Source organism: Salvelinus alpinus, chromosome 8, assembly GCF_045679555.1.
Source record: "Salvelinus alpinus chromosome 8, SLU_Salpinus.1, whole genome shotgun sequence".
In the NCBI taxonomy this organism is placed as follows: domain Eukaryota; kingdom Metazoa; phylum Chordata; class Actinopteri; order Salmoniformes; family Salmonidae; genus Salvelinus; species Salvelinus alpinus.
The window spans coordinates 18,662,189-18,676,068 of NC_092093.1; the positions used below are offsets into that span (position 1 = coordinate 18,662,189).

The following is a 13,880-nucleotide window of genomic DNA, read 5'->3' on the forward strand; positions in this document are numbered from 1 at the left end:
CTACCTATTGTATTCAGCATTTCACTGTAAGGTCTACACTGGTTGTATTCAGCATTTCACAGTAAGGTCTACACCTGTTGTATTCAGCATTTCACAGTAAGGTCTACACCTGTTGTATTCAGCATTTCACAGTAAGGTCTACACCTGTTGTATTCAGCATTTCACAGAAAGGTCTACACCTGTTGTATTCAGCATTTCACAGTAAGGTCTACCTATTGTATTCAGCATTTCACTGTAAGGTCTACACTGGTTGTATTCGGCGCATGTGACTACTAACGTTTGATTTGAATATTATTTGTATTATTTCGAAAGCGTGAAATTACTAGCTATGTTATTTTTAGGGTGAAGTGTAATGACCTCTTTTTCTCTCTCTGCTCAGCCTCAGAAAAACAGAAGTGGTCTGAGCTGAAATAACCACTGAAAGAAGGACCAGTTGCAGACATCGACATTCATATTCATTCTCATGTTTATATAGGTTCATGTTTGGTTTCAGTTACATTTACCTCTCTAACAATTGAAATTCCCTCTATTACCAAGGTGGGATATCAGCCTTTAGAGGAAGTATTTTGATAAAAAGGAGGACATCTTTAGTTTGTAAACACATAATTCACAAATATATCATTTTTTATACATTTTCACTGCTAACACAGTTATGTGCTGCTTCTATAAGCTGGTATGAGGAATATACCCTGCTATTACAGGAACGTGATTGGATGTCCAGTTCAGTCCTTGACAGGTATAGAACATATTGGTACATATGCAGAAACATACAATGTGATGTTATACACAAACAGGTAGAATCTGCCTTAATATATGGACAGTGCATCATCAAAAGTTGTACTAAACAGATAGGAACAACACCAAATCACTGGTACTACCCAGCAGGGGGCATGGTGCAGCTGTCCAAGGCCTGGTGATGGGACTCCTCTCTGGGCTGGAGGGACAAGACAGAACCTATAAATACCTTTATCAGAGTAGGGTAGAATATAACTGCTGCCCATACAGAGATGGAAATATGCCTTTACTTCACCACACCTAAAATGTAATTCCACATTGTAAAAACAGTGAGCATTACTAACAATGATAGGCATAAGAACATGATTCAAACATAACATATCTGCACTTTGTTTATATTGAACTTCTGTCTGTCTCTGTACATGAACTCAAATCCAATAAAAAGCAGTTTCAGGAAAGGGAGGTCAGGGAGGAACGAGTTCTGGGATGGAGCCTGTGTTTTTGACCACTGACCTGCTTCTGTCACGGTGAGTGGCAGGTCCTGGATACGATGGCAGGGAGGCGTTCACGGTGGATCCTGGCAGTGCAGAAGGAGGACGTGGGGTAGGGACAGGCCCTGGTTACTGGGGGGACAGCTAGAATCAGTCTGGGTAATTTTCTACAGTGCTAGATTAGTATATTAGTTATTAGTTAGTATTTAGTATAAGTATTGAGATAAACTTTTGTTATTGACCAAATACATATTTTCCACCATTATTTGCAAATAAATTCATTAAAAATCCTACAATGTGATTTTCTGGATATTTTTTTCTCATTTTGTCTGTCATAGTTGAAGTGTACCTATGATGAAAATTACAGGCCTCTCTCATCTTTTTAAGTGGGAGAACTTGCACAATTGGTGGCTGACTAAATACTTTTTTTGCCCCACTGTACATGTTCGGTTGCAGTTACATTCACCTCTCTAACAATTGAAATCCCCTCCATTACCAAGGTGGGATATCAGCCTTTAGAGGAAATGGTTTGCATATTTAGTTTGTAAACGCATAACCATTGTCACGATGTGCGCTACTGGTTGAAGGCAAGTCAGGTGCAGGAGAGCACAGATGGGTGATAATAGGTGCACTTTATTCATACCCAATGAAAACAGCAAATAACGGCCAAAGTACACGAACGGTACAAATAAACAAAACACACGGGCCAAACACAGACCCGGCGCAAACCAGCCTGATGCCAACTACACGTAACAAACAAACAATTCCACACAAGAACATGGGGGGAACAGAGGAATATATATACACAATGTAATTAGGGAATGTAAGCCAGGTGTGCGGGGAACAAGACAAAACAAATGGAACAATGAAAAATGGAGCGGCGATGGCTTGAAGGCCGGTGAAGTCGACCGCCGAACGTCGCCCAAACAAGGAGAGGAGCCGACTTCGGTGGAAGTCGTGACAACCATTCTCAGATCCTTTATAGACCTTGTAGCTACAAACACAGTTGTGCTGCTTCTATAAGCTGGTATAGGAATATTTATTTTATTTAAACTTTATTTAACTAGGCAGGTCAATTAGGAATAAATTCTTATTTACAATGACGGCCTACCAAAAGGCAGAAGACCTCCTGTTCGGACGGACTGGGATGAAAAAATGAAGAAATAAATATAAGTAATAAATATATAAGTAATAAATATATAAGTAATAAATATATAAGGACAAAACACTCATCACGACAAGAGACAACACTACATAAAGAGAGACCCTAAGACAACAACATAGCAAGGCAGCAACATATGACAAGACGGCATGGTAGCAACACAACATGACAACATGGTAGCAACACAACATGACAACATGGTAGCAACACAACATGACAACATGGTAGCAACACAACATGACAACATGGTAGCATCACAACATGACAACATGGTGGCAAAACAACATGGTAGCAACACAACATGACAACATGGTAGCAACACAACATGACAACAAGGTGGTAAAACAACATGGTAGCAACACAACATGACAACATGGTAGCAACACAACATGACAACATGGTGGCAAAACAACATGGTAGCAACACAACATGACAACATGGTAGCAACACAACATGACAACAAGGTGGTAAAACAACATGGTAGCAACACAACATGACAACATGGTGGCAACACAACATGACAACATGGTGGCAACACAACATGACAACATGGTGGCAACACAACATGACAACATGGTAGCATCACAACATGACAACATGGTGGCAAAACAACATGGTAGCAACACAACATGACAACATGGTAGCAACACAACATGACAACAAGGTGGTAAAAAAACATGGTAGCAACACAACATGACAACATGGTAGCAACACAACATGACAACATGGTAGCAAAACAACATGGTAGCAACACAACATGACAACATGGTAGCAACACAACATGACAACAAGGTGGTAAAACAACATGGTAGCAACACAACATGACAACATGGTAGCAACACAACATGACAACATGGTGGCAAAACAACATGGTAGCAACACAACATGACAACATGGTAGCAACACAACATGACAACATGGTAGCATCAGAACATGACAACATGGTGGCAAAACAACATGGTAGCAACACAACATGACAACATGGTAGCAACACAACATGACAACAAGGTGGTAAAACAACATGGTAGCAACACAACATGACAACATGGTAGAAACACAACATGACAACATGGTGTCAAAACAACATGGTAGAAACACAACATGACAACATGGTAGCAACACAACATGACAACAAGGTGGTAAAACAACATGGTAGCAACACAACATGACAACATGGTGGCAACACAACATGACAACATGGTGGCAACACAACATGACGACATGGTGGCAACACAACATGACAACATGGTGGTAAAACAAAATGGTGGCAACACAACATGACAACATGGTGGCAACACAAAATGACAACATGGTGGCAAAACAACATGACAACATGGTGGCAACACAACATGACGACATGGTGGCAACACAACATGACAACATGGTGGTAAAACAAAATGGTGGCAACACAACATGACAACATGGTGGCAACACAAAATGACAACATGGTGGCAAAACAACATGACAACATGGTAGCAACACAACATGACAACATGGTGGCAAAACAACATGACAACATGGTGGCAAAACAACATGAGAACATGGTAGCAACACAACATGACAACATGGTGGCAAAACAACATGACAACATGGTGGCAAAACAACATGGTAGCAACACAACATGACAACATGGTGGCAACACAAAATGACAACATGGTGGCAAAACAACATGACAACATGGTAGCAACACAACATGGTAGCAACACAACATGACAACATGGTGGCAACACAAAATGACAACATGGTGGCAAAACAACATGACAACATGGTAGCAACACAACATGACAACATGGTGGCAAAACAACATGACAACATGGTGGCAAAACAACATGGTGGCAAAACAACATGACAACATGGTGGCAAAACAACATGGTAGCAACACAACATGACAACATGGTAGCAAAACAACATGGTAGCAACACAACATGACAACATGGTGGCAACACAAAATGACAACATGGTGGCAAAACAACATGACAACATGGTAGCAACACAACATGACAACAGGGTGGCAAAACAACATGACAACATGGTGGCAAAACAACATGGTAGCAACACATGATGACAACATGGTAGCAACACAACATGACAACATGGTAGCAACACAACATGACAACATGGTAGCAACACAACATGACAACATGGTGGCAAAACAACATGACAACATGGTAGCAACACATGACAACATGGTAGCAACACAACATGCTAGCAACACAACATGACAACATGGTGGCAAAACAACATGACAACATGGTAGCAACACAACATGACAACATGGTAGCAACACAACATGACAACATGGTGGCACAACATGGTAGCAACACAACATGACAACATGGTAGCAACACAACATGACAACATGGTAGCAACACAACATGGTAGCAGCACAAAACATGGTATAAGCATTTTTGTGCACAGACAACAGCACAAAGGGCAAGAAGGTAAAGACAACAATACATCACGCAAAGCAGCCACAACTGTCAATAACAAATATGTTTTATGAGCAAAGCTAAAATATGTTGCTATTGTGCTCTATGTACACACTACCTTATCCATCTAGTAATCATCATTAAAAACACATCTCAGTGGCCTGTGAGATCCAGCGGTTCACTACTCATGTACAGCCTGGACTACCGGAGTCATACTCTCCTCTCTCTCCTCTCCTCTACTCTCTCTCCTCTCCTCTACTCTCTCTCCTCCCCTCTATTCTCCTCTCTCCTCTTCTTTCCTCTCTCCTCTCTCTCCTCTACTCTCCACTACTCTGTCCTCTACTCTCTCCTCTACTCTCCTCTACTCTCCTCTGTCCTCTACTCTCCTCTCTCCTCCTCTCTGTCCTCTCCTCTACTCTCCTCTACTCTTGTCTCTCCTCTCTCCTCTCCTCTCCTCTATCCTCTTCTCTCCTCTCTCTACTCTTCTCTCTCCTCTACTCTCCGCTCTCCTCTACTCTACTCTCCTCAACTCTCCTCTCTCCTCATCTCTCTCTTCAACTCTCCTCTACTCTCCTCTTCTCTCCTCTCTTCTTCTCTCCGCTTCTCTCCTCTACTCTCCTCTCTCGTCTGCTCTCCTCTCTCCTTTGCTCTCCTCTCTCCTCTACTCTCCTCTCTCCTCTACTCTCCTCTACTCTCCTCTCTCCTCTTCTCTTTTCACCACTCTCCTCTACTCTCCTCTACTATCCTCTACTATCCTCTACTATCCTCAATTCTCCTCTATTCTCCTCTTCTTTCCTCTCTTCTCTGCTTTCCTCTCTCCTCTTCTCTGCTTTCCTCTCTCTACTCTCCGCTACTCTCCACAACTCTTCTCTTCTCTCCTCTCTATTCCCCTCTCCTCTCAACACACCTCTCCTCTGCTTTCCTCTACCCTCCTCCTCTTTCCTCTACTGTCCTCTCTCCTCTGCTCTCCTCTCTCCTCTCCTCTCCTCTCTCCTTTGCTCTCCTCTCTCCTTTGCTCTCCTCTCTCCTTTGCTCTCCTCTCTCCTCTACTCTCCTCTACTATCCTCTCCTCTCCCCTCAATTCTCCTCTATTCTCCTCTTCTTTCCTCTATTCTCTGCTTTCCTCTCTCCTCTTCTCTGCTTTCCTCTCTCTACTCTCCGCTACTCTCCACAACTCTCCTCTTCTCTTCTCCTCTCTATTCCCCTCTCCCCTCAACTCTCCTCTCCTCTGCTTTCCTCTACCCTCCTCCTCTTTCCTCTACTGTCCTCTCTCCTCTGCTCTCCTCTCTCCTCTAATCTCCTCTCTCCTTTGCTCTCCACTTCCTCTCTCCTCTACTCTTGTATCTCCTCTCTCCTTCGCTCTCCTCTCTCCTTCGCTCTCCTCTCTCCTCTACTCTCCTCTACTCTCCTCTCTCCTCTACTCGCCTCTACTCTCCTCTTTTATCTCCTCCTCTAATCTACTCTCCTCTACTCTCCTCTCTCCTCAACTCTCCCCTCTCTACTCTCCTCTCTCCTCAACTCTCCCCTCTCTACTCTTCTCTCTCCTCTACTCTCCTCTACTCTCCTCTCTCCTCATCTCTCTCTTCAACTCATCCTTGACCGCTGGCTACGTCCCTTCCGTCTTCAAGAGAGCGAGAGTTGCACCCCTTCTGAAAAAACCTACACTCGATCCCTCCGATGTCAACAACTACAGACCAGTATCCCTTCTTTCTTTTCTCTCCAAAACTCTTGAACGTGCCGTCCTTGGCCAGCTCTCCTGCTATCTCTCTCAGAATGACCTTCTTGATCCAAATCAGTCAGGTTTCAAGACTAGTCATTCAACTGAGACTGCTCTTCTGTGTGTCACGGAGGCGCTCCGCACTGCTAAAGCTAACTCTCTCTCCTCTGCTCTCATCCTTCTAGACCTATCGGCTGCCTTTGATACTGTGAACCATCAGATCCTCCTCTCCACCCTCTCCGAGCTGGGCATCTCCGGCGCGGCCCACGCTTGGATTGCGTCCTACCTGACAGGTCGCTCCTACCAGGTGGCGTGGCGAGAATCTGTCTCCGCACCACGTGCTCTCACCACTGGTGTCCCCCAGGGCTCTGTTCTAGGCCCTCTCCTATTCTCGCTATACACCAAGTCACTTGGCTCTGTCATATCCTCACATGGTCTCTCCTATCATTGCTATGCAGACGACACACAATTAATCTTCTCCTTTCCCCCCTCTGATAACCAGGTGGTGAATCGCATCTCTGCATGTCTGGCAGACATATCAGTGTGGATGACGGATCACCACCTCAAGCTGAACCTCGGCAAGACGGAGCTGCTCTTCCTCCCGGGGAAGGACTGCCCGTTCCATGATCTCGCCATCACGGTTGACAACTCCATTGTGTCCTCCTCCCAGAGTGCTAAGAACCTTGGCGTGATCCTGGACAACACCCTGTCGTTCTCAACTAACATCAAGGCGGTGACCCGTTCCTGTAGGTTCATGCTCTACAACATTCGCAGAGTACGACCCTGCCTCACGCAGGAAGCGGCGCAGGTCCTAATCCAGGCACTTGTCATCTCCCGTCTGGATTACTGCAACTCGCTGTTGGCTGGGCTCCCTGCCTGTGCCATTAAACCCCTACAACTCATCCAGAACGCCGCAGCCCGTCTGGTGTTCAACTTTCCCAAGTTCTCTCACGTCACCCCGCTCCTCCGCTCTCTCCACTGGCTTCCAGTTGAAGCTCGCATCCGTTACAAGACCATGGTGCTTGCCTACGGAGCTGTGAGGGGAACGGCACCTCCGTACCTTCAGGCTCTGATCAGGCCCTACACCCAAACAAGGGCACTGTGTTCATCCACCTCTGGCCTGCTCGCCTCCCTACCTCTGAGGAAGTACAGTTCCCGCTCAGCCCAGTCAAAACTGTTCGCTGCTCTGGCACCCCAATGGTGGAACAAACTCCCTCACGACGCCAGGTCAGCGGAGTCAATCACCACCTTCCGGAGACACCTGAAACCCCACCTCTTTAAGGAATACCTAGGATAGGATGAAGTAATCCTTCTAACCCCCCCCCCCTTAAAAGAGTTAGATGCACTATTGTAAAGTGGTTGTTCCACTGGATATCATAAGGTGAATGCACCAATTTGTAAGTCGCTCTGGATAAGAGCGTCTGCTAAATGACTTAAATGTAAATGTAAATGTAACTCTCCTCTCCTCTCCTCTTCTCTCCTCTCCTCTCTCCTCTCCTCTTCTCTCCGCTTCTCTCCTGTCTCCTCTACTCTCCTCTCTCCTTTGCTCTCCTCTCTCCTCTACTCTCAACTCTCCTTTCCTCTCCACTCCTCTCCTCTCCTCCCCTCTACTCTCAACTCTCCTCTCCTCTCCTCTGCTCTCTACTCTCCTCTGCTCTCTACTCTCCTCTGCTCTCTACTCTCCTCTGCTCTCTACTCTCCTCTGCTCTCTACTCTCCTCTGCTCTCTACTCTCCTCTGCTCTCTACTCTCCCCTCTCCTCTCTCTCCTCTCTCCTCTCCTCTATTCTCCTCCTCTCCTCTCCACTCTCCTATACTCTCCTCTGCTCTCTACTCTCTCTTCTACTCTCCCCTCTACTCTCCCCTCTCTCTCCTCTCCTCTATTCTCCTCCTCTCCTCTATTCTCCTCTCCTCTCTCCTATACTCTCCTCTGCTCTCTACTCTCTCCTCTACTCTACCCTCTCCTCTCTCTCCTCTCTCCTACTCTCCTTTCCTCTCTCCTCTCTCCCCTCTTTTCCTCTCCTCTCTCCTCCTCTCCTCTCTCTCTCCCTTCTACCCTCTTCTCTCTCCTCTACCCTTTTCTCTCCTCTCCTCTATTCTCCTCTCTCCTCTCTCCTCTCTACTCTCTTCTCCCCTCTACCCTCTTCTCCTCTCTACTCTCTCCTCTACTCTGTTCTACTCTCCTCTCTCATCTTCTTTCCTCTTCTCTGCTTTCCACTGTACTCTCTTCTCATCTGCCCTGCTCTATTCTCCTCTCTCCTCTCTCCTTCTCTATTTCTCTCTCTGCTCAGCAACAGAAAAACAGAAGTGGTCTGAGCTGAAATAACCACAAAGAGAACCAGTTGCAGACATACATACAGTGGGGCAAAAAAGTATTTAGTCAGCCACCAATTGTGCAAGTTCTCCCACTTAAAAAGATGAGAGGCCTGTAATTTTCATCATAGGTGCATTTCAACAGACAAAATTAGAAAAGAAAATCCAGACAATCACATTGTAGGATTTTTTATGAATTTATTTGCAAATGATGGTGGAAAAGGGTACAGGTGGTGGTACAGCTTGTTACATTGAACTCAGATCATACTGTCTCTGTGTCGGTGTTAGACACTTGTTCAGAGGACTGGTGGTGGTACAGCTTGTTACATTGAACTCAGATCATACTGTCTCTGTGTCGGTGTTAGACACTTGTTCAGAGGACTGGTGGTGGTACAGCTTGTTACATTGAACTCAGATCATACTGTCTCTGTGTCGGGGTTAGACACTTGTTCAGAGGACTGGTGGTGGTACAGCTTGTTACATTGAACTCAGATCATACTGTCTCTGTGTCGGGGTTAGACACTAGTTCAGAGGACTGGTGGTGCAGCTTGTTACATTGAACTCAGATCATACTGTCTCTGTGTCGGGGTTAGACACTTGTTCAGAGGACAGGTGGTAGTACAGCTTGTTACATTGAACTCAGAGAGGACAATGGTTAAAATGGCTGTTTTGGGACTGCTTGGGTCCCTTTTATATCTACTAACAGGTGAGACCAGTGCGATATTTAGAGAATAACATGCAAACTATCCATCTCAGAAAATCCATCTCTATATATTCATATTGTAGAATTTCTTTGGTTGAGTAAACATTTTTGTTGTGACATTCGGTGGATATGGTGACTCCATTTATGTGAAAAGCATACCTTTTAAGTATATTAATGGTCGCCATCTCTATTCTAATCTGTATTCAAAATAATGACCTGATATTATGTTCTTGTCAGGTGTCAGTGGAGAAACTCTCTCTATGTTCTCCAGAGAGGGAGATGATGTCAGTCTGCCGTGTAACAATGTGGGTAATCCAGACTGTTCCTCAACTACATGGCTCTACAACAGAGATGAAACTGCCTTTGAACTAGTCAGTCTAGGGAAGGTGATAAAACGACAACAACTGAACAACATGGCTGACAGACTGAGTTTGGGGTCTGACTGTTCTCTACGTGTTAGTGATGTCAGAGCTGAGGATGCTGGACTCTACATCTGTCAACAGTTCCTTACAGAGACTGGACTACAACATGGAGAGGGTGCTCCTGTTCATCTGTCTGTTCTAACTAGTGAGTATTACTGTTTAAATGTCACTGTGTACAAGTGTGGTGTTAATAATCATATGCTATGTGAAAACAGCCAACAAGTACTGTATACCTTTGTCTCTTTCTCAGTCTCCTCTACCCCACCAGTGACAGATCTGAAGTCTGGTTCTTGTTATGCTTCTAGAATATGAATAAGTTCACAAGATCTGTGATGATATTAAAGTTGAATATCAAACCTGATTCATTCTCCTGATATAATATTAGTGATTAATGATTCATTTGATATGAAACCTACTGCTGTGTCTGATGATGATGATGATGATGATGGGTTATTTAAATACACTAAAAGAGGATGTTCTTCTCCTACTGAATTAGATATTAAAGACAAGAGCACTGATAGTGATGATGTCATCTCTACTGTCCCAGGTTAAATAGTCCCATCTGTATGATGTGTGAACTGGGTCCTGGGTACTGGGTTTTCCCATGCTGTGTCAGGGTTTGAGACTGGGTCCAGAAAGACACTTGATTTGATGTTTCCAGACAGTTCTGATGTAACTACTCTAATTCCCATCAAGACAACCAGCAGTACTCCACAACAGTATAAGACTGGTCATGTAAAAACAGCCCCAAACATATTGATAGGAAGTACTGCTTGTCTAGTGCTCTAGAGAATGGAGTAGAGAAAGATGTAACAGATTGCAGTAAACAACTCTATAGGCAACACAGAGTCAGTGGATCCATACTGTACTGTGATGTCACCATTATTCACCAATGACAAGTGGTCACTCTGTGTTCCACTACTGTAGGACGACCCACACCCCAAAGTGACATTTCTCTCTCTCTCTCGTGAAACCGTTACTTGTATTTAGAATTCCAATCTCATGACAACTATTTCATCTTAGTCAGCTAAACGACTAATAATTGTTGCACATGGTTCAACCAGATTATCTTGCATATTACTTTTTATCATGTGGAGTCAAATATACATTTTAATAGGCTAATTTCATGGTCTTATTACAAGTTGCGTGTGATGTATATATAATATACTGTATATACACTATTCAAATATGTCTGTCCACCACACTACTATCCAGGAAGTACAGCCTTGTCAACCCCATCTTCTGCTGGTATTGTATTTAATACTGTTTCCCTTCTCAGTTCTATGGTAGACAGTATGAGTGGTACAGCATGGGGCCAAAGTCAGATGTACTACCTTGGTCAACACAAAGCATGCATTTGTACATGAAACTAAACTTTCATGTTCCATTTTATAACTTGGCTGTGGTGCCGTTCACACTTCTCTCTTCCTGTATGAATTTCTGCTTCTCTGTGATGCCAAACACCAACACTCCAGGTTTAAGGTGTTATATAACCTTTCAATTATTTAGTGGATGGTGTGAACAATCATAATCCATTAAACACAAATTAAAATGCTGAGCTAGATCTTTGTTGTTCAGACAGAGACAAAGTTGTAGAGGGGTTTGGCTGATGGATATTGGTCTTCAAACTTTACTTTAAATCAATCTAAATGATTGACTGTGTTTAATCACTGTCTGTCTCATTGTCCAGGTACCAGTAATGTTGTTAAGTTGCCCATCAGTCGCATCATGCTCTTTGTGACACTGACCATCATGGCTGCCATAGTCACTATTCACACAAGGAGGAACCGCCCACCCAAGGCTCTGCCCCCACAAGCAGGTGAGACTCACAGGCATTGGTCCAGTTCCATTTAGGTTCCTAACTCCTCCCACAACATCAGAGTTCACAGATCTGATAGGACTGTATAGACCTAAACATTATGAATGGTTCCATCAATCTATAGAACACATGGAACAAACAACACATTACATTCACATTCTGATCTTCAGATGTGTGAACTGAAACAGAATCAGGTCATAAATAGTCATTGAATATTCTCATCTTGTTCCTCTAATCCTATTAACTAGTTCATCTTTATGGTCTGCTATAGAATGAATGGTGAGACATGTTGTTTTGTTCTCTGTATAGAAGAAGCCTCTGGTATTGAGGTCCATGTCCTGGAGGAATGACCCCTTGTTCCTCTTCTCCCTGTGCTGGACTAAGACTTTCAAACTGTCTGTAGCTTTATTGATTCAGTAACAGAGGACAGTATAAATGTTTTTAAAGTTGATGTTTATATATTTTAGTGCATAGTGTGGAAGATGTATTAATTTGTAGTTGTGTTCTTATATTATAGTATCTTTTTATACACCTTTATGTAGTAGGGATTCAAATATCAGCAAACCTTGGCTGATGTGTTTAATTTTTTCTGTCCATTGTTAATGACTTCAGCATGGAGAAATTCCTTGGTATTGTTTAATTAATCATTTGTGTCCTAAGCAGACTTAAAATGAGTACAATGCTTCTTCTAAAATGTATATTAATGACTAAAACTGTTTTTAAATAAACGAATAAAAATACAGTATTTCAAACAGCTACAGGTGTTTTTCAGGCTACCCTTCCACAATGTCAGGTAAAGCATGAATACATTGACCTTATTTCATTTACAACCTTCTTCTAGTCAGCAGCAAAGATAGATGTGTCTGTCCTTTTTCTCAAAGCCTACTCAGAATTTATATGACAAAATAAAGAATTTTAAGCACTTGAAGGCCTTGCTTACCATAGCCACCAGTTCTTCCCGTTGACATTGCAAATGACTTTAGCCTACGTTGCAAATGACTTTAGCCTAGTCACAGACTACTCCATTTATCACCTTTACCTGCAGCAGAGTTTCTTGCCAGGCGTAGTGGTGCTGCCTGTAATCCAAACATCTGGAGGCTGTATCACGCTACGTTAAACAGGTGTCCACATCAAGTTTGGTATCGGTATGACCACCAGGTTGTCTAAGGAGGGGTGCACCGGCCCAGGTCAGAAATGAAGCAGGTCAAAGCCCCTGTCCATTAGTGGTTTAGCGTCTGTGAGAAGATGCTACAGTGCAGCCTTGGCAAGACATTGAAACACAATCTTTGATTTTCATTTAGTTTCAGAATAAATATTCTGCTTCATTGTGGCAGCTGCCTCTTAGTGGAACAAAATGAAAAGATATTCAATACGGAAAGAGAGAACTAGGCTATAGCTTAGCTAGCAGGGTGTAACACAGACGCTGGGAGACGAGAAGCAAGAAGTAACGATGGTGACAGGTGTGCGCAATAATCACCACACTGGCAACAACGAGCGCCAGAGAGGGGGAGCGGGAGTAAACGTGACACAGGGAGTATATCTCACAGTTGAGAATTATACTGCCTCCTACTGGCGAAGACAGTAAATTACTGAATTAAACCCCAACAATGTTAAGGACCTCTTTGAAAGGAGTTAATCAGTTCTGACTTACTTTAGTAAAAATCATTTTCAACGTGAGTAATGAAGGAAAAAAACTGTTATCAGCAAAGCTTAAATATGTTTTTCTAAGAAGCTGCTATTGTGCTACATACTAAAAGAAAATAACAGAGGCATAGGTCATCGCATCTTCACTTTAGGCCTACAGAGACAACACACACACCAAGTAAAGGCTTTAAACAGTGTATAGGAGGGAGAGTGATACCATTACAATATGTTCAGTATAGCTTCACTTACATCAATTCTCTGAGGAGGATTTTGATTGAAGTGGTCAATGGAGGCATAGGTGATTCTGTCAGCAGGTTGACTACAAGGGTCAGAATTGTTATTGAAACGTGAATCATTTAAACTGGACATTAGTCTGATTGCAGGATAACAACTGGGTCAAATGATGTTTCATATGAATCATGTTTCAACTTCCATTAGGATATTGAT

General features: G+C 43.3%; 1 protein-coding gene across 1 annotated transcript in view; it reads left to right on the top strand.

Moving 5' to 3' along the window:
• Positions 1 to 12,545, top strand: part of LOC139582222 (uncharacterized) — a 35,650-nt gene extending 23,105 nt beyond the window's left edge. Inside the window, exons 4-5 of the mRNA XM_071412188.1 lie at positions 11,661 to 11,789; positions 12,099 to 12,545. Coding sequence (XP_071268289.1) covers positions 11,661 to 11,789; positions 12,099 to 12,139 — 170 coding nt within the window. The 3' untranslated portion in view covers positions 12,140 to 12,545. The remainder of the gene's footprint in view (positions 1 to 11,660; positions 11,790 to 12,098) is intronic.
• The last annotated feature ends 1,335 nt before the right edge of the window (positions 12,546 to 13,880 follow it).